At 40.7% G+C, this 21,460-nt stretch overlaps 2 protein-coding genes and 1 pseudogene across 4 annotated transcripts in view; 2 read left to right on the forward strand and 1 right to left on the reverse strand.

The window, feature by feature from the left end:
• Nox1 (NADPH oxidase 1) overlaps window positions 1–1,104 on the forward strand; it is a 25,803-nt gene extending 24,699 nt beyond the window's left edge. Inside the window, exon 13 of the mRNA XM_048417919.3 lies at window positions 221–1,104. Within this exon, the coding sequence (XP_048273876.3) occupies window positions 221–347 (127 nt within the window). The 3' untranslated portion in view covers window positions 348–1,104. The remainder of the gene's footprint in view (window positions 1–220) is intronic.
• Window positions 687–21,460, reverse strand: part of Cstf2 (cleavage stimulation factor subunit 2) — a 40,751-nt gene continuing 19,977 nt past the window's right edge. For 2 of the 3 annotated variants that reach the window (XM_085684892.2, XM_085684894.2), the window contains 7 exons: window positions 20,184–20,243; window positions 19,381–19,522; window positions 18,194–18,378; window positions 17,690–17,982; window positions 6,999–7,109; window positions 6,096–6,221; window positions 687–3,417 (listed from right to left, as the gene is read on the reverse strand). In XM_085684892.2, the coding sequence (XP_085541018.1) occupies window positions 6,099–6,221; window positions 6,999–7,109; window positions 17,690–17,982; window positions 18,194–18,378; window positions 19,381–19,522; window positions 20,184–20,243 (914 nt within the window). In that variant the 3' untranslated portion in view covers window positions 687–3,417; window positions 6,096–6,098. The remainder of the gene's footprint in view (window positions 3,418–6,095; window positions 6,222–6,998; window positions 7,110–17,689; window positions 17,983–18,193; window positions 18,379–19,380; window positions 19,523–20,183; window positions 20,244–21,460) is intronic. The other variant, XM_085684893.2, reaches the window with a different exon arrangement.
• Window positions 8,172–9,079, forward strand: LOC125389350 (small ribosomal subunit protein uS5 pseudogene; annotated as a pseudogene).

Here is a 21,460-nt window from a genome sequence, read left to right on the forward strand (position 1 = left end):
AGGACTGAAGAAAATGGTGAAAATGACTCTTTCCCTCAGCAACCATTACTAATAGCTCCTCAGAGAATGGTGGGGCCATGTGCACCCCAGCAAAGGACAGAATGATGATGGACCCAGTCACACACAGGCTCAACATTGCTGGGAGTAGCAGAGGGTGTTCTCCATTTCCACTAAAAGCTTTCACTGCATCCGAGTAATTACTGTTGCTTTATTCCTACAGGTCTGTAGTGGGGGTTTTCTTATGTGGCCCTCGGACTTTGGCGAAGAGCCTGCGCAAACGCTGTCAGCGATACTCAAGTCTCGATCCTAGGAAGGTTCAATTCTACTTCAACAAAGAAACTTTCTGAATTACAGAAAGCAGCACAGTAGCCCACACTTTCCCACCTTGCGGTCAGCTACTAGATAATACTGGGTCTCACAAGGACTTCACTCCCTCCTTTTAAAAGCTTGCATTCAACTTCACCATACTTGAGCTTTGCCAACCCGAGAGCTGCATAAGCCACAATAATTTCAAAGCACATGAATTGGGTTTTGTGGGATAATTGTAAATCCTGGGAAACCCGACTTCAGCTGAGCTTTGCTGGTCGATACTTGCACAATTTAACCCCTGGTGTCTTGGTTGATTTCTGAACTTGGTTCATAATCTCCCCTCCCAATTTCCCTTCACAAAAGATTTCTAAGTAGGGTGACTTTTAAAATATTTATTGACTCCATGACAAAACAATAATCATAAATAAACAACATAAAATTACCAAGATTCCCACTCCCATATCATACTTACTAGGTACATTGTTAAACACAGTCTTATCCAGTGTGACCAACAGTTTATACTTTGTTTTGTCAAGAAAAACTGAAAGTTTCATCTTTGCTTATTGAACAATTTTGCTTACTTTCCCTAGAATTTCCATCTGAAGTATATTAACCAATCAAATTTGAATTATAATTAGAAGCCTATACTGCCATTTTGTATTGTTTGAATTAACTGGGAAGGCCCGGCCTACATCATGGAATAACTTAATTCAGCAGCAGCTCTCTACTATTTTTGTTAAACGAGTTTTTTAATGTCTCGTATATAAAAATAAAGATTTTATAATTTTGACTATTTTCCAGGTCTTATTTACTGAGGAATCATTCACTAAATGTCTATTTTTCCTGTCAACCAGGACAATAACCACACTGGCTCTGGGATGTTAGTCATGGTGAATTACAAGAAGCCCCAGCCTCCTCAAAGGGCGAAAAACCCCACACTTCATTGTACTCAGACTGTTGAATTCCCAGATTTAGCACATTGAATCTAGACCACTTATTTTCTACCAAGAGTGAACAAATTTACATTTCCTACTACTTAGGAAGCTATAGCTTGAAAGATTAGCAGGATCATTTTTCAGTCACTAGTCTGAACATAACAGACAGGTCCTGAACTTGGGGTAGCTAACTGTACTAATTATACCAGTAAAAGCACTGATGAGTGCTTCCATAGGGATGAATTGGGATGCCACTGTACATGTCAATTTATTCACTTGAATGTCTGCTAACCACATTAAGTTTAATGAGGCCTTGGGAAAATGCACACTAGGATTTCCAGGATACGGTTTCTACTAGACAACTGCTTATGAAATAACTTCAGCCTCAGTGATCTTGATTGGGAATTGCTTGTGTAAAACCCAAGTTCCTAACTAGAAATACTTTTCTCATGGTCTCTGTGTCTAAATATATTGGTGCTTATAAGTCATAACAGCTGCTAAAATCATCACATTGATTTATTATTTATGTAGGAGGCACAGAAGGTGATGAAAACAAGAAGCTACATGCATAATTAATATCCAAGTTGAACCTGGTGTAAGTGGAATAGGCAGGGAGTGCTTGCTGTTTTGCACTTTTCTTGATGACATATCCAGCAAATTTTCATTGTAAATATATGGAGAAAACCCTCAATTTTAATATCTTTGCATTCTTTTGTTTGGCATGTAAGCAATGCATTATGCTTTATGTGCCTAGTAATGATTTCAATTCACCTGCCCATAATCCTAACACAGAGGGTAGGGTTCTGAGAATATAAATAAGCTCACAATTAGTTCTAGTAAACTTTACTAATTATTAAGGCAACTCTTCAAATGTCTTGAGGTTAACCTGGTGGAAAGAAACCATGCTCCTCCTTAATGGCACTATGGGAGAACAGAAGACATGGTGGTCTGTTGGTTTGCACAAGCTAATGGCACTAATAACCTTCCAAGTAGGTAGTACTTAGAAAAAAACAGGCAACCATAACAGGGTCTTCCCGTGTTCTATACTTGGTCCTCTTAAAAGACTTGAAAATGTAAAAGTTTTAGGGTTTTCTGTTTTAAGTTCTTGGAATGAATTTAGTTAGCGGGTAGGGCTGAAAGCTTTGCAATTTTCTAAAAAATGGGATAAAATATATTTTCTCACTTGATTTTCCTATTAAATTTCAACATGTGGAAAACCAGTGGCTTTGTAAACTTGTAAAGTTGGCTACCTAGACAGAAGAGCTCTACAACAGTCTCTCTGGTTGTTGACACACACTCCAACCAGTGCCAAACCAATCTTTATCTTAACTCAGAACGGTGTATGTTCAGACCTGCTACTGACCAAACAATACATTTTGATAATTGAATTTTCTTAAACCAAACACATTACTGTGGTATGCTCTTTGCTTGATGGCCTTCTGGCTATTTTATAGTTTTAAACACTTGCTTTTTTTCTCCCAGAAAACTCAGAGACCCTAGAAAGTTTTCAAAGGGCAAAGTCTTTTTTTTTTAGTTTTTTGAGACAGGGTTTCTCTGTAGCTTTGGAACCTGTCCTGGAACTAGCTCTTGTAGACCAGGCTGGCCTCCAACTCAGAGATCCGCCTGCCTCTGCCTCCCGAGTGCTGGGATTAAAGGTGTGTGCCACCACTGCCCGGCAAAGGGCAAAGTCTTATTACCTTGCTAAAAGCAAACTCAACAAAGTTCCTGAAGACATTGCTTCCAAGAAATACTCAAGTATCATTAAGAAGAATACATGTTTACGCTAACGTAAGAATAGAGCTATGGCAATATAAGATGAAAGGACAATGCTGCAGTAAGAGTAGAAAACATAACTAAGCTTTTACCTTTGCGTTTAGCTTCTTAAAAGCAAAAGGGTTTTATATATATATATATATATATATATATATATATATATATATAAATTTTCGGTATGCTAAAATTGTGTTCAGAGTTTATTTAACGTCACAGAAAACATACAAACTAAGACAACAAAATGAACTGCTTTTGTTTGGAGAAATGGTCATGTGAGTCCTCCACCTGGCACCAATGTGAATCATCAGGGGTTAGGATGCCGAAGTCACCTTGTTTTCAACATTTCAGCAATGTTAAGGAATTACAATTTCCAGATTTGTTGCCAGGTATTTTTCAGAACCTGTAAGAAAAAATTTGGAGAAAGTCATTGTAAGTGAACTTCTTTTTTCTAAAAGCCAAGAAAAAACAGCTACCCTCATAAAAAAGAACAACAAAGCTGAACTGAGAGAAGGGAGGAGGTGCTGAAGATCAAACAGCCATTGATTGCCTGTGTCCTGTCTCCCCATTGTCCTTTGTAGCAGGGTGTCTCAGCCTTAGCATTACACGGAATTTTTCAGTCAAAGTGCTCTCTCAAAAAGAGAAAGATGCCCTGTGCATCATTATGGGATGTTCAGGAGCATCTCTGATCTCTAAGCACTGAATGACAGTGGCATACTACTTTCAAATGTGTGTCAACATAAAATGCCTACAGAAACTGACAAATATAGTAGAGGCAGACAAGATTCCCCTATTTCACAACTACCTTCCTTTCTCTTTCTCATATGTATATGTGTGCACATGATTGCAAGAAGTTCAAACCAACCTCAAGTGTAAATCCTTAGGATTGGCCATTTAACACGGATTTGAGACTGGGTGTCTCACTGGGACCTGGGGCTCACTAATTAGGTCAGGCTAGCTGGTCAGCAGGCTCCAAGGATCATCCTGTCTCCACCTCCCCAAATAAGATTACGAGTGTGTGCCACCACACCCAATTTCTCAGGTGGGTTCTGGGGTTTGAACTTGGGTGCTCATGTTTGTGCTTGGGTAGCAAGCACTTTAGGAACTGAGCTACCTCTCCATTCCAAGAGCTACTTATCTCTAATAGTGAGAAATAACATTGTGATGGGAAAAGGCAACCAAAACTCTAAATTTAGGATGAAAGGCCAATGCTTCAGCCACAACATGCATAAATAGAGTTTGTACACATAAAATTACAGTTGTGGCTTCACATCTACTAGAATAAATTACTCAGTTGTAAAAACTGAATACAGTTTGTAGTCTAGTTCACAGTAACATAGTAAGGACAACTGCCTGGCTTTGTACTATAAAGCAAAAATGTAAGATGCAATCACCGAGGGAAACTGTGTGAAGGCTACAAGGTCCTTGGTATTATTTTCCCAACTTCTTATCAAACTATGATTGCTTCAAAGATTAAAATTAAAACCCCGTAGAATCTTGCCCTGAGGTCAGTATTCAAGGCAAAAGAGATACAATTAAGAGTACACAATGAAAGAACTTTCAGGAATACTTCTATCTTCACACTCTAAAACCAGTAATTTTCTAAAACTGCAGAGAATGCCTTTTCAGACATAATTTATAATAGTAAATTACTATGATTATAGTCCATATTTTTAATGAAGAAAATAAGATGTTTGGGATATATGGAAAAAAGGTAAAGTACAATATATTAAAAATCTAGTTTCCAATCATCTACAATCACTCCCAGGTTTGGTATAGTCATTTAAAGTCTCAGTAGACACGGTGCATATTCGCATTTTGGAAGTTTTGAAAGCACTACAAATACAGACTACAGTATAGTAAGTAAGACTGCTAATTATCATAAATGAGTTCACAGTTATATGTAAGCCTGTGCATGAGAATTCTAAGACATGTGAGGTTAAAATGTAAAAATTCCAAAGAAGACATTCCAACAGGTATTAGGACAATATGAAAGTAAAATTGCTTTCAGAGAACAGAATTGTTTATGAAATACAAAGATGGGAGTTTTGAAAAACAAAACAATATTTATATAGCAAGTTTGGTCATATGGTTATTTATGAGGAAAGTGCACTTAAGATTCTTCTTACATGATGGATGAACAAGAAAGATAATGTTACTATACACTCATCTTTAAAATGTAAAGAAACTGGTGCTGACAGGGACATCTACTACTTTGGATGGTTTGTAATAGTCAACCATCAAAATAGTCCTTACAAGGGCTGGGACATAGCTCGGCTGGCATAGTGAATGCTTTGAATATATGAATCCCAAGTTTGATCTCCAGTATCTCAAAAACAGAGTGAGTACCGTGCTGCATGCCTGTCATCTTAGCACAATGGAAAGTGGTAGCAGGAAGACTGAAAGTTCAAGGTCATCATCAGCTACACAAGGAGTTCAAGGCTAGCCTGGGCTATATGAGACCTGGACACACATAGACACACATTCCAAACCAAACATTAGAGTAACATTTTATTGAAATACTTTTATTTCCTCCATGTTGAAGGAATGGTTTGGAATAAAACGACTAATCATGGAACGATCCATACCAAACTTTTTTGATAGGTTCTGCTGGGGAATGAGATTCAGGAAGCATGGCCTTTCACCTTTGCCTGCCTACCTTCCTTCCTATCACTTACATTGATCTACTATGGGTGCACACTGCTACTGTGTGTGTAGAGGTCAGAGGACAGATTGAGGAGAGTTGGCTTTCTTTTCTCCCATGTGAGTTCTGTAGATCAAACTTAGTTCATAAGAGTTGGCAGCAAGTACATCCACCTGCTGAGCCATCTTGCCAGCCCTACCATTAACTTCCTATATTTCTTCCTGTCTTATTAATTTTAGGAAATTGACCCTATATTAATTTCATCATCAGCAAAGGCTGAAAATAATTCAACAACTAAACAAATATTCTACAGCCTTACTCTATCCCCAAAAGTGAAGATCAGGGCCTCAGAGAACATTACATTGTTAAAGGTTAAAGTTATGCACTTCAAATACAGAAGGACCTAGTTCTACTCAGGTACCATTCAGTGAACTCACCTTTCAAGGTGCCCCAGTGGATTTCTGTATCTGTTCCTTTAAGATTAAGATACTCTGCCTCTGCTCAGGAGGCAGCATGGCAATCTGGTCTGCAGTGAGTTGAAGGACCTGCATAATCAAAGCAGCCTGTGCAAACGAGAGCAAGGTTTTGAGTTTCAATAATGTGTCAGAAAACCAAAACCAAAAAACCAAAAAAGTACCACCAGCTTCTGTCCAAAAAACTACTGTCAGAGGCTATGTAGCAAACTGGGAAAAGAGAGATTTCTCTCTCTCTCTCTCTCTCTCTCTCTCTCTCTCTCTCTCTCTCTCTCTCACACACACACACACACACACACACACACACACACACATAGCAAGCCAAAATAAAGAAAATGGTGAGAAAAGGCACAGTGAAGCACAAGAATAAATGAAAATACCTAAGATTAGATGGTGCAAAGAGATGCTCCAGGAACTCAAAGTTCCTGCATACTAAGATGATATCTGTGAGCACTGTTTTGAGTTTCTCGTTTCACAAGTTTAATCCTTCCTATCAGACACAAGCTCCCAACAATAGCCAAGTATAACAACAGAAAAATATACTTGTGGTGAATCTGCTATTTTGTTTAAGTATCGGTAGAAAGGGGAGGCAGAGAGGAGCTTGGACTTTTAGGTCAGTTTGGCTTGCACAGAAAAACAATTAACATTTATAGATTAGTCTGAAATGTAAAATAAGTTGTCAATTATATTCACTTAAAAACTTAAGGTTCAGGTCCCCAAAATGCTCAGTCAAGATCATTAGAGTCCTAAGTTGGAGTAAACATTGCATCCAAAGGAACTTTGAAGATCCAGGATCTTCATGGTAACTGTAAAAAGATCAAAAATACTAGATTTGTGCATGGGGAGGCAGTGAGAAGTGTTGCTTACCTTCTCATGATCCTGGGGTGTGACTTGGCTCTGTCCAGGACTAAAGCCACCAGGTTGGTTTCCACCTTGCATGCTCGCTGCTTGAATGCCTGCTCCCTGCATGACTGGGACCTATAGGTAGAAAGAAAGAAGACAGCATACAGAATTCCTGATGTCCATGGAACCACAATACAGTACCAATCTTGACACAGGTAAGAGTGAAAAAGAATTAATGATCTAAAGATCAGCTTATACTGTTAGCAAAATCAGAAGTTAGTGTTTAGTCAAAGACCTACTAGCATATACATTCTTGCATATTACAGGTCCATCATCATAACAGGTAATACACAGTGCAGGAAGGGGACATTAAATTAGCAAAATTTAGCCAAATAAGCATAGTGAAAATTATGAGCACTGGAAAAATTAATGCTCAGAGTAAACACAAGTGAAGTCAGCAGACTTTACATAACTGTATACTGGGAAGTGATGTTCGCAAGACTAGTGCCTACCTCTATTTCAAGTAAACACTGATAGTTATTCTCAAAGGGCTCTATTCAATAAAACAGATGGAGATAGAAAGGAGATAGGAAGGTCTCTGGGGAAAAGACAATATTAGCCCAACATTTGCTTTTTAGAGATTTTTTAAAAGCAAAAACTATGAATATCCCTTTTAGTGTTCAGATAATCAATGGTAGTGTGAATTTTTTTAAGCCTCTTCTTTCTTCTCTTTTCAAGGCAGTGTTTTTCTGTAGCTTTGGAGCCTGTCCTGGAACTCCCTCTGTAGACCAGGCTGGCCTTGAACTCACAGAGATCCACCTGTTTCTGCCTCCTGAGTGCTGGGATTAAAGGTGTGCGCCAACATTGCCCAGCTCACTTGTTTTTATTTTATGTGTATGAGCTTTTTGCCTGCATGTATATCTGTGTACCACATGCATGCCTAGTGCCCATGGAGGCCAGAAGAGGGTGCTGGATCCTCTGGAACTGGAATCACAGAAGGTTATGATCCATCCATATAGGTGCTGAGAACCAAACCAGGTCCTATACAATACCAAGTGCTTTTAACCACTGAACTATCTTCTAGCCCTTATTTTTTTTTCTTAGAGCTTTCTATAGAAAGTATTTTTGCAATTGCGTCCTGCTTAATACAAACCAAAAAATTATTACTCAAGCTTCTTCTTCTTCTGGAAAACACCAATGGCGGATGACGCCGGTGCAGCAGGAGGGCCCGGAGGACCCCGGGGGCCCAGGATTAGGAGGCCGTGGCGGCTTCCGCCGAGGATTCGGTAGCGGTCTGAGGGGCCGAGGCCGTGGCCGAGGCAGCGGGGCTAGCGGAGGTAAAGCTGAAGACAAGGAGTGGATTCCCGTCACCAAGCTGGGCTGCCTGGTTAAGGACATGAAAATCAAGTCCCTAGAGGAGATCTACCTGTTCTCCCTGCCCATTAAGAGTCCGAGATCATTGACTTTTTCCTGGGAGCATCCCTAAAGGATGAGGTTCTGAAGATCATGCCCGTGCAGAAGCAGACTAGGGCAGGCCAGCGGACCAGGTTCAAGGCTTTCGTCGCTATTGGGGACTACAATGGTCATGTAGGTCTTGGTGTTAAATGCTCCAAGGAGGTAGCCACTGCCATCCGAGGGGCCATCATCTTGGCCAAACTTTCCATTGTCCTTGTGCCGAGAGGCTACTGGGGAACAAGATTGGCAAGCCCCACACTGTGCCTTTCAAAGTGGCAGGCCGCTGTGGTTCTGTGCCGGTGCGTTTCATCCCTGCCCCCAGAGGCATTGGCATAGTCTCCGCTCCTGTGCCCAAGAAGCTACTGATGATGGCCGGCATTGATGACTGCTACACATCAGCCAGGGGCTGCACTGCCACCCTGGGCAACTTTGCCAAGGCCACCTTTGATGCCATCTCTAAGACCTACAGCTTCCTGACCCCTGACCTCTGGAAAGAGACTGTGCTCACCAAGTCTCCATATCAGGAATTCACTGACCACCTAGTGAAAACCCGCACCAGAGTCTCTGTTCAGAGGACCCAGGCTCCAGCTGTGGCCACCACATAAGGGTTTTTATACAAGAAAAATAAAAGTGAATCAAGTCTGTTAAAAAAAAAATATTACTCAAGTTAAAACAAAACACAATTAATAACATACTTATTGGTATTTGGAATGGTTAGTGAGTCCAATCCTTTGGAAGACAACCAAAACCCAAGGAAAATGCCTCTATGCACCTACTCTAACTAATTAGATGTGTTTTACACATGTGTGATGCTCACATTCAGGCTCTTAAGCAGAGTTTAGATTCTTTTTTTCTGGTTATTTTCAAGACAAGGCCTCTCCATATATCTCTGGCTGTCCTGGTTCTTATAGACCAGGCTGGCCTCAAACTCAGAGATCTGCCTGCCTCTGCCTCCCTGAGTGCTGGGATTAAAGGCATGTGTGACCACTACCCGGCTATTAGATATTTTTATTGCATATAAATTTTTAACAAACTTGTTACTTGCTTTCTCAGATTATAACCAGGGAAGTATAGAAGAAATATACAGAAATATGTGTCAGGAATAGATGATATGTGAATAGATGTAACAATGTGAAGAACCAGGTGATAGTCCATCAGTAAAGGGGGCAGATACACCACAGGATAAAACTATGCTATAACATAAATAATAATGGATCTATTTCCATGTTGATTTTGAATAATCAAAATGATAAGTATTTTTGCAATTTACTTAAGAAAATAGGAAGCATAAAATACATTTAGTCCATCCTTTTTCACTGAAACAGTTCAAACAACTTTTAGAATAGTTCTTTCATCTGGTGTGGTGGTTTGAATAAGAATGGAACTCACGGACTCATATATTTGAATGCTTACTCACCATGGAGTGGCACTATTTGAAAGGATTAAGATGTGTGGCATTGTTGGAGGAAGTGTAGGGAGCTTTGAGGTTTCAAAAGTTCATGTTAAACTCAGTATCTCCGTCTGCCTTTGGATCAGGATGTAGCTCTCATCTACTTCTCCAGCACCATGCATTCCATGTCTGCTGCCATGCTTCCCACCATGAGAATAATGGGGCTAAACTCCCCAAACTGTAAGCCAGCTAAGACCTGTTGTGGTCATGTTGGGTGGTGATAGCGCACTCCTTTAATCCCAGCACTCAGGAGGCAGAGGCAGGCAAATCTCTGAGATCGAGGTCAGCCTGGTTTACGGAGCAAGTTCCAGGACAGGCCCCAAAGAAAAAAAGGGGAGGTTGTTGTGGTCATTGTGTCTCTTCACAGTAATAGAAAAGTGACTATGATATAACTTGGTACCAGGGACTGGGGCATTGCTGTAGCAGGCTGCTTGTTGGTAGAATATGGAAGCCTCTGAACTAGAAAAGGGGTTGGGTGCTGGAGAGATGGCTTAGTGTTGAAGAGCACTGGCTGTCCTTCCAGAGGTCCTGAGTTCAATTCCCAGCAACCACACAGTGGCTCACAACCATCTATAATGAGATCTGGCAACCTCCTCTGGCTTGCAGGCATACATGTAGACAGAACACTATTCATAATAAAAATAAACATAGTAACAATATTCATCTATTTATTTTTATTATGAACATTGCATTTGCAATAAAAATAAACACATCTTTCAAGAAAGGAAAAGGGGGGCCAGGTAGTGGTGGCGCACACCTTTAATCCCAGCACTCGAGAGGCAGAGGCAGGCAGATCTCTGAGTTCGAGGCCAGCCTGGTCAGCAAGAGCTAGTTCCAGGACAGGTTCCAAAGCTACAGAGAATCCCTATCTCGAAAAACCAAAAAAAGAAAAAAAAGAAAGAAAAAGAAAAGAAATGAAAGAAAGGAAGGAAGGAAGGAGGGAGGGAGGAAGGGAGGGAGGAGAGAAGAAAAGGGGTTGGATGCTTTAAGTAGGGCTTAATGGGCTATCTTAGCAGGAATAGTGATGATAGTGCTAAAGGTGATTTGAACCCAGCTCAAGAAGTTTCAGATGGGAAGGATATTAGTAAGTGGCCTAGAGACCATTCTTGCAACATTTTGGCAAAGAATGTAGCTGTTTTTGCCTGAGTCTTAAAAATCTGCCTGAGGCTAAATTGAACAGTTTTAGATTAATGATACTAGCAGAGATTTCAAGACTGCCAAATATTGACTATGTCATATTGCTAGTGGCCCCTCTTATTCAGATATATAAAGAAAAGAAGCAAGCTGAGCAAGAAAAAATATAAAATGTACAGTTTGAGGAGAAAAGAAGGACCAGGAAGTGCAACAGAACAAAAAGTTCAGGGCTCAAGGAGATAAAAAGTTTAAGAAAAGCCTGATGCTAAATGGAATAAAAGGAGTGGTGACCTCAGAGCAAAACTGCATCCATCTAAGCTTAAACTTGTGAAAAAGAAGTAAAGAAAAGCTTAAGCAGTAAAGGAAGCCATCAACATCAAAGGCTGAGGCAAATGTCTATGAACAGGAGGCCTGATTCAAGCCACCCCATCAAGCAGTACAACTTGGCACCTAGCCCGAAATGAGTTCTGGCTTTAGAGTCAATGATACAAAAACGGGTTGTGAATTATCCCTTTGAGGCTAAGTAAAGCTGCTGAGGCCAGGCATGTGTTAAGGTGTCCTTGTATGGTGACATAGAGAGGCCACTGTGTGAAACTGTGAAAGTAATGCCTGGATTTCACTGGAGACTCCAAGATGTTACAGATGCCAGAGTCATAAGATATCTGCCAAGAAAAGTTGCAGATTGGGTGTGGATCCAGCCCGAGAGAGAAATGTGCTGCAGTCAACAAAGTGGAAAGGAGTTGGAGATCTGAAGAGCATTTTGACATCAGACATGGAGATCCAGAGTTTGGAGTTTGCCCAGCTGATTTTCAGTCTTGCTTTGGTCCAGTATTTTCTTACTATGCTTCCTTTCTTCCCTTTTGAAATGGTAATGTACATTCTGTATCAGTGTATGTTGGAACTGTGTGATTGACCTTTTTATTTTTATTTTATGGGTTGATAGTTAAGAGATTGTCATGAATCTCAGACGAGACTTTAAACTTTTGGACAGTATTGAGACTGTGATGGAATATAGTGACTTTTGAAGTTGGACAGAGCCGGGTGGTAGTAGAATGCATTTTTGTATTATGATATATATAGCTTTAAGTCAATAAGAGCCAGGGAGTCAAATGTGGTGGTATGAGTAAAAATGGCCCCCACAGACTCACATGGTTGAGTGCTTATTTACCAGGGAGTGGCATTATTTCAAAGGATTAGGAAGCAGGTCACTAGGAGACAGGCTTTGAGGTTTCAAACACCCATGCCAAGCCCAGTATCTCCCTTTCTGACTATAGTTCAGGATGAAGCTCTCATCTACTTCTCCAGCACCATGCATGCCATGCCTGCTGTCAATGCTTCCCATCATGATAATAGAACTAAAACTCTGAAACTGTAAGTAAGCCCTCAATTAAATGCTATCTCTTATAATAAGAGTTGCTATTGTCCCCTGTCCCTTTCTAAATGGAGATGGAGGAATGCATAGGGAGGATAGATGGGAAAGGGGGACAGGACAAAAGGAGGGGAAACTGATTGGGATGTAAAATAAATGAAAAAATGTTATTTAAAAAAAAAAGAGTTGCCATTGTCATTGTGTTTCTTCACAGCAACAGTAACTAAGACATCTGGAATACTCACTCTTATGCATCAGCTCTTTTCTCAGACACTGGGGACAAGATGCAATGGCACATAGAGGATGCTATCTATATTAAAACGTTCACGGACTTGCATAAACCTTAATAATTACGGATATGAACAACTTCTGGGTAGAGTCACTTGGGAATTTACTAATACTGATTTATACCAATCTGAGACAGTGTAGTATGAAATAACTACTCCAAATGGCCAGCTGAAGTTTCTAGGAATATCTGTACTAGACAGATAAATACTAGTAAGACTGGTCAAATACCTTGGTTGGCCTAAGACAATCCCAGTTTATGTTTTTCCCCCTCAGGGTAAATTATTAACACTTTCATTCTTGACTGTTTTCTTCTTTGTATGACAAATTATATAAACACCCTATAGCAACAAGCCTTTTAGCTACACGCTTCTAACTGTGTGGACTGGAGTTAAATTTAAAATTAATTTAAAGAGATATGAAGACCATATTAAGTTAAAAAACCAAAGATCATAAAAAGGATAACAGTAGAAAGCTACACTAAAAATATCAGATAAGTAAAATGTGGTGGTGCATGCCTTTAACTCCAGCACTCCCAAGACATGGGCAGACAAATCTCAGTGAGTTCAAGGCCAGCCCAGTATATATAGTGAGTTCCAGGTCAGCCAGTGCTACATGAAAAGACTTTGTCTCAAAAAACAATCTAATAAAGGCAATTGTCTATCACAAGTGAAAGATACAGAAGAGGAAGTGAGGTTCCTAACATAACACTTTCATAGATGACTGGGATGTATTATTTATATAATTATTGACTATATTGCTAAAAAATGTAAAAAGTATCAATTTTAAGTTCTTATTTTCTCTACCTTGGATCTAACTGACTTTACAGACTTTTAATAAAAACTATATTGGGCTGGGGGTATAGCTCAGGGGTAGATTATTTAGCATTTGTGAGGTTCTAGGTTGAGTCTTAGCATCACAAAAACAAATAAAAAACCCTACCATTAGAAAGTAATGAATTCAAACACTAACAGAAGAAGGAGCAAGATATCAGCCATCATTTTTAATGTCTTTCTCCATAGAATGGTCAGTAGAATTATATAAGCACAGTGTATAGTTACTTGGTGCCTCTTTTCTCAGCTAGTATATCAAGACTTTGATGTTCATACTACTATATCCCTAGTACTATGATTGTATTCAGTAGATGCTCAATAAGTATTGAAAAGATGTATAAAAAATGTGTTATGAGGCTATTGACCATAGAGCATGCAACAAAATCAAAGCCTGCAAACACATTTTTAAAAGCAAAACCTGAAATACAAAAGAAAATACATTTTTATTCTACATATGCCAAAAAAGCCACATTTTTATCTCAAGTTAGGGAGGATCAGGCAAACACCCACACACAGAGACACATATACAGATGCAAATAAGACAGAGAAGTAGAATAGAAGAGCAAGCTGTATTTCTTGCTCCACTATTTTTTTAGTTAGGTGAATTTGGCCAAGTCATCAGACTTAGGTAGGTGGAGAAAATTAAACAGAATGCTAGGAGGAAGAAAGCGGAGTCAGAGAGAAGCCATGGATCCTCTGCCTGAGATGGATACCAGTTAGAATCTTGCCGGTAAGCCACTGCCACATGGCGATATACAGATTAACAGAGATGGGTTAAATCAAGATGTGAGAGTTAGCCAATAAGAGGCTAGAACTAATGAACCAAGCAGTGATTTAATTAATACAATTTCTGTGTCGTTATTTTGGGGCTAAGCTAGTTGGGTGGCTGGGACGAACAAGCAGCCTTCCCACTCTGCAACTTCTTGCCTTCACCTTCCAAACCTATAAAATGGAAAGAACTGGATGCCAGACATGTTGCATTCTAGTTTTGATATTTTCCTCTCTTTCCTTTTTCTCTTCCAATCCCCAAATGATGTAGGTGGATCTTCTGTCTATGTGTTACTTTCATTGGTCAAATAAAGAGACTGCCTTGGCCTCTGATATGACAGCAGCTTAGATAGGCAGAGTAGACAGAACAGAATGCTGGGGGAAAGAAAGCAGAGTCAGGCAGACACCAGGAAGCTCCAGCCCGAGATGGACGTAGATTAGAATCTTCCCGGTAAGCTACAACCCCGTGGTGATACACAGATTACTAGATATGGGTTAAAGCAAGATGTGAGAGTTAGCCAAGAAGAGGCTAGAAATAATGGGCCAGGCAGTGTTTAAATGAATACAGTTTCTGTGTAATTATTTTGGGTAAAGCTAGCCGGGACACAGCCCGCTGCTGCTCTTTTTACTACAGACTGGATGCCCAACATGGTCTACTAAATCCACTTAAAAACCTGAGAGGGCTTTAAAAAGGGGGGAAAGAGAGTTTAACAAAGCTTTTTGCTATTTGCTAGGACTTGCCATAGAGAGACTTCCTGTTTCAGCAATAGTGGCAGAAAAAAAGCCGCACCATTTTAGAATGCGGCTTCCTGGGCTGTGCCGTCAGTGCAAACTCTGGCTTTAAAGCATTTCAATGGCTTTTATGAGACTGGATGTTTGTGTGGCCGCTTGGGATCGGTAAGAAAGTACTCTGAGACTATGCCAATGACTCGGCACTCCCTGCCTGCACTTAGGCAGACTGTGGGATCACGCTTAGGCTAAATACAGAGAGACATTTCATTGTGTGGTCTGCCAAACTACATACATGTTCTAAAAATATCATGACTTCCAAATTTGGGTCTAAGGATATGATGCTTTGTAAAAGATGTTCTTCTTTTGTTTTCTCAGAGGATGAGACCCTGTACATTGCTTCTATCCCAATGTGATATGATAGACCATGCCCTCCTGAAAGATTGCTGTGAACACCCTCAAAAAATTTACTTCACTCAACTGCTGACTGAGATGAACCTAGCATACAGGATACACCATAAAAGACCTAATTAATAGCACCCCTATACAGCAGGAGGAAGTTTGGAGAGAAATAACTACGTCCATATTCCCAGATATTGTTTATAAACGCTCTTTTACATTTAAAGGGGGATATGATATAGATATGAATAATTTGCATTGGTATGGATTTTAAGGTAAATTTTGCTATATGTATATGTATTTCTGATATTGATTACGGTATGATTGTGTAGTTCATTTTAAAAATGTAATGTATAATTAGGAAATATAGGTTGTTAATAGATAATTGCCAATAATAGTCAAGCTTGTAGTCATGTTAGTTAGATTTTCTAGACATGTAGAGATATATTTCAGTTAAATAGGCATTCTTCATATCTTTCAAAGACTACAGAATATGGCATTTAATGTTTTAATAAATTAGGGATTTTCATGACAATGAGTCACATCTGCTCCTGGCAGCACCAATCTACTTCAAGAGGAAGATGGGCATCGAAGACGCTCCTTATAGAGTTTGATAGTCATGTGGGCAAGAAACTGCTCTTGCCTGGACTGTTGCATAAACTGAACACAGAGAACCCGCAGAGAGAGGACTGCTAAACTTGTATAAAGGTGAGATGATCCTTCGGGGTTCCTGCTTCATGAAAGAGTCTGTGAGACATTCTGCAGGATAAAAAAGAAAGTGACTGAACTGTCTTTAAAATTTCCTGCTTCATGGAAATGTCTGCTGGATACTAGAGCCTGTAGGCTGAAGATGGATGCCCCAATGGTACAGAGGAACTTTTGGTGACTATCCAGGCAGCGAGATGTCTCTGTCATTTCTAGAGTTTTGGAAGTTGCTTACTTCTTGTTTACTTAGGTAATATTATATCCTTCTGGAGTCTTTGATGGAGTTGAAGAATGGATAGTTATAGTTTTCCTTAGTTATGATAAAAGATAAAATAGATATAAATATTGTAACTGTAATTCTTGCTTGATAACTGTTTTGTTATATGTAATTTTACTATGTTAAAGTGAAAGCCTGTCTTTTTTTTAGTTTTACATAGTAATTTTATTATTTTTTAGTTTTCCTTTCTTTTTTGTTTAAACAGAAAAAGGGGAAATTATGTAAGTGGGTCTTCTGTCTATGTGTTACTTTCATTGGTCAAATAAAGAGACTGCCTTGGCCTTTGATAGGACAGCAGCTTAGATAGGCAGAGTAGACAGAACAGAATGCTGGGGGAAAGAAAGCAGAGCCAGGCAGACGCCATGAAGCTCCAGACCGAGATGGACATAGGTTATAATCTTTGGGGTAAGCCACAACCCCGTGGTGATACACAGATTACTAGATGTGGGTTAAAGCAAGATGTAAGAGTTAGCCAAGAAGAGGCTAGAAATAATGGGCCAGGCAGTGTTTAAATGAATATAGTTTCTGTGTAATTATTTTGGGTAAAGCTAGCCAGGAGCCAGGCAGCAGAAAGCGGCCCGCCACTTCTTTTACACCCAAATACATTGGAAGACACAGAAGCACATGAAAATGGGAAGAGAGAAATGAAAAATGAAGGCACCAACATATAGAAACTTGAGGAGATACACATTCCATCTCCCCACAACCAACTGGAGATGATAAAAATGAGGTGACTTACAAAGCATCCCATACATACAGCTGGAGTGAGCCAAGTGAAGGAGACAGAGAAGCAACAGATTGCAGTTCCAAAATTATATGCAGATGGCTTTTTCCTATACCACTGTTTATTTAGATGCTATGATGACAATAGATCCACACAGGTCTTTGCCACCCCAAGATAATCTAAATGAATGCACCTCCTCAAATGATCTAGTTCAGGTTATACATGGGAATCATTTGGGGAGGTTTTTCAAATGGCCTAAGATCTGCACAAGTATTTGGTGGGAGGACTTTGTACATATTGGTGGTTTATATACTCAGTAGTGCAGAGTACTCCCTGCTCTGTACATTTTCATTTTCAGAAGTTTTTCTGAATTAAATAGCCACTAAAATTGTGAAACAAGGTTGTTATTTTGGGTTAAGTATTAGAGGCTAGTCGCCCTTCTCCTAAGGGATATGAGAAAGTAAAAGGAGAGCCTATTCTCTCCTTTCTAACAAGCAAATTCATTTAAGTCAGAAGACAACAAAAATCAGGCTCAGTAACAAATTCCCAAATATATTAAGATTTTATGTAGATGCTACAAGTATTACCTGTCTTGATCCCTGGGGAACGACAGCCCCCATGTTCATTGGATTTGGACCTTGGATTCCACTGGGTATAGGTCCTCTAGGTCCAGGTACTGGGCCTCTGGTATCCATCCCTCTGGCCTCCATGGCACGGGCTTCCATGGCACGGGCCTCCATGGCACGGGCTTCCATGGCACGGGCCTCCATGGCACGAGCTTCCATGGCACGGGCCTCCAGTCCTCTGGCATCCAGTCCTCTGGCCTCCATGGCTCTGGCCTCTAACCCTCGTGCATCTAATCCTCGGGGATCTCTTCCACCTAGAAAGTTGTAAGAAAACCAGTGTATAGCTAATAACTTCTAGTTACATCTCTCCTTGTCTATGACACTATCTCCTTTCTAGTTTATCAGATTTGTAGGTAAATCGTAAAAACTCTTTCCAAGACTTCTGCCCCATATTAGAGCTGAAGAGAGGCAAATTCTTCACCAACCATGGCCACTAGTTGGAGTTGTGATGCAGTTTTCTCTTACCTCTAGCATCCATGGGTGGACCCCTCTGATCTATCATGGGTCCTCTTGGCTCTGCCATTAAAGGTCTGGGCTCAGCTAATGGACCTCCCCTCATGTCATGTGGGGGTGGTCCACGGCCTTCATGGCCAGGAACATGGTGCATGGGTGGGCCCTGATGAGGTGGTGGTGGTGGTCCCAAGTAAGCTCTAGAGATAGAGAGAAGTGACATATTTTAAAGCAGAATGTACCAACATTGAAATGTCAATCAGATCAGTATACAAACATCCAACAGAAAATACAAATATCAATAAATAAATGGTAACAAAGTAACATCACACAGATGAAAGAAAGCTATAGAATGTAAATCTATGCATTCTGGAATTTCTTATTTGATCAGGGCATTCAAAATTTGGGAAGAATTAATGGACACTTATTATAAGTACAATGAATATGCAGCAGACTGCTTAGCAATGCAGATTCTGGATTCAGAATAAATGGCTGAAATCTAGGTCTTACCATTTATTAGCTATGTGATCTGGGTCATTACCTTAACCACTATATGCCCTGGTTTCTTTACCTGTAAAATAGGACTAAGAATAGTCATTTCTAAGGTTATATGGATTTATCTGTCTATCTTTGTGGGGCTGAGGATTGAACCTAGGGCCTTGGAAATGTTAGGCAAGTAGTCTTACCACGGGAGTTACACCCCTGGCCTAAGAAAGATTTAATGAGGTGATTTAAGTACTTAGAGAAAGTCAGAGGTGTGATCCCCACCAACATCAACAACTATTGTCATTAATAGTACCATTACCTCACATTTTCCTTGTTTAGGTATACATTACTACAATTTTCAATTTCTGAAAATATAACAGTCATTGTTGGCTCAAAGTTATCTTCTTTTTTTGAGAGGGTTTTTTTGTAGCTTTGCAGCCTGTCCTGGAACTCGTTCTTGTAGACCAAGTTGTCCTCGAACTCAGAGATCTGCCTGTCTCTGCCTCCCGAGTGCTGCAATTAAAGGCATGCACTACCATCACCCAGCTTCAAAGTTACCTTCTTAGCTATACGATTATGTTTTCGGAATTAGTTTTAGACAGTGGTTACAAATCTTATTTATCTTTTGAAGTAGGCAAACAGGTCCGACCATTTTGCTTTCAATGTAAGGACACTTTCCAACTTCTCAAGGTGTTTCCTTCTACATCAGTACTTACCTAGGCTCTACCTCTCCAGTTACAGACATTAAAGTGCCTCCCCGTGGGTCATTGGGGGCATCTCCTAACAGACCACGAGGAGTTGGGACATTGGCAGGCAAGGCTCCCCGCTGCATAGCTGCTCTGGGGTCTTGCATCGGCACTGGCAGGGAAACAAACAGGGAGTTATTGCTGTGAAAGACACATTAGGAAACAAGAAATGACTCTATACCACTGACAACATAATTCAGACACCTTAGAGTGGGTGAAACCTCACCACAGCAGAATCCTCTTGCAGCTCAAGGACAGAAGCAGGGTGTAGGCACAACCAGTGCCATTTTAGAGGTATGGATGGAATTATATAAAGAACAAACTGGGGAACCACCTGCCAAGGACTAGCACTGTAACCTGAATAAACTTATGATCCTGGTTTTCCTTCTAATCAATCTTAGTTTAAGAACCAGAGTCACAAAAGAGAGGTAGGTTCTTGGCATAGGAACCCTGCCATGGTTCTGCAAGAACCTGCTATCTCCTTACAGACTGCTATTCCATTCAAGCCTCCTGACACCAGTAGGGCGGGAGTAGAGCCTTGGACAGATGCCCATATCATTCATGTTCTCTGCCCTGTGTGAAGAGGTCAATCTTAGGCTTGTGGCCCCAAGAGAAAAAAAAAGCCACAAAACTAACAAAAAAGAAAAAAATACCCCAAAACACTACCCTTTTGGGGTTCTGAACGTGAGGATGATTGCCAAGCAGCTCTTTTCCTCTCAACATCCCACCCTGAACACCACAAGCAAAAGGAAACCCGCAGATACAATGGATACCTTGAACTCGCTCTATTGATGCAGGCCCGGCGGGTCCCACGGGCGAGTGCTGTAGGGTTCCTAGGTGAGCAGTAAGTTCAAAAGGAGAAACAGCAGACACTTAAAATAGCTTGCACACACACAGGAACATACACATATGGAGACTGGAGACTTACACATCAGTAAAAGCCGAGAGTTCGTTAGTATGCCCCGGCCTACAAAACTTCCTAAATACAGGAGGCCTTTCTCTTATCCAACAGTTCCACTTTGACCAGGCATCTTTCTTAAGGAAAACCTGTGTACTGGTTTACTTTGGGCAGGAATAACCAGCAATTTTGGACTCTCCTTTCTGTTACTACAGAATTTTCCTTTATGTCTTCTTGTGCATTAAAAAAAGAAATAAAATAGAGAAAAAAATGTATTTTTGGAAACAAAACATGAAATAAATTCCAATAAACGTGATATGAGATTTATCAGAGATAGGCCATTAATGGACCCACACTAATGGCAATACTAATTTTCTCTTATTTAAAAGTAAGAAGCTCCACCGGGAGCAGAAGCCAGGAGCAAATCCAGTCCTGGAAGCCACCCAATCCTGGGACACTGGCGGATCAGGACTGAGCTTGCAACCTGACACAAACTCAACAATCTCCACCAGAACAGGTACAGGGGAGTAACCGCTGAGCAAGTGAGCCAGAGTTAGAGACCGCTGAGGGTCCGGGTGTGAATCTGGGACCTCCAAGGGATAGGCAGGAACCAGAGACCTCGGCTGGGCCAGGCCATTGGTCTGGGACATCAAAGGGAATAGGCAGGAACCTGGAAACTCTGTGGGTCTGAGTGTGAGTCTGGGACCTCTGCAGGAGTAAGCAGGCCCTCTGTGGGTCTGGGCACACCCGAGCCTAGAAAATCCTAGGCAGTAGACAGGAGCCAGAAACCTTTCCACATCCAGCTCCAACCCAGGGACTTCTGTAGGAGGGAAATCAAACCAGGACTTACAGATACAGGTCAAATCTGGTAACCTAGGCCATATTTGCTCTGAGGCAAGAACACCTTGGACAACCAATTCCACAGGAGTGGGGCTCAATGAGCTTCCTAGGACCAAGAAGGCCTGAGGAAACAAGCTCCACTGGGAGCAGAAGCCAGGAGCAAATTCAGTCCCAGGAGCCAATCCAGACCTGGCACACTGGCAGATCAGGACTGACACAGCAACCTGACTCAGAGTCCTCAATCTCCACCAGAACAGGTACAGGGGAGTAACCGCTGAGTAAGTGAGCCAGAGTTAGAGACCGCTGAGGGTC

The sequence above is a fragment of the Myodes glareolus genome, chromosome X, assembly GCF_982192425.1.
Source record: "Myodes glareolus chromosome X, mMyoGla1.1, whole genome shotgun sequence".
NCBI classification, from domain to species: domain Eukaryota; kingdom Metazoa; phylum Chordata; class Mammalia; order Rodentia; family Cricetidae; genus Myodes; species Myodes glareolus.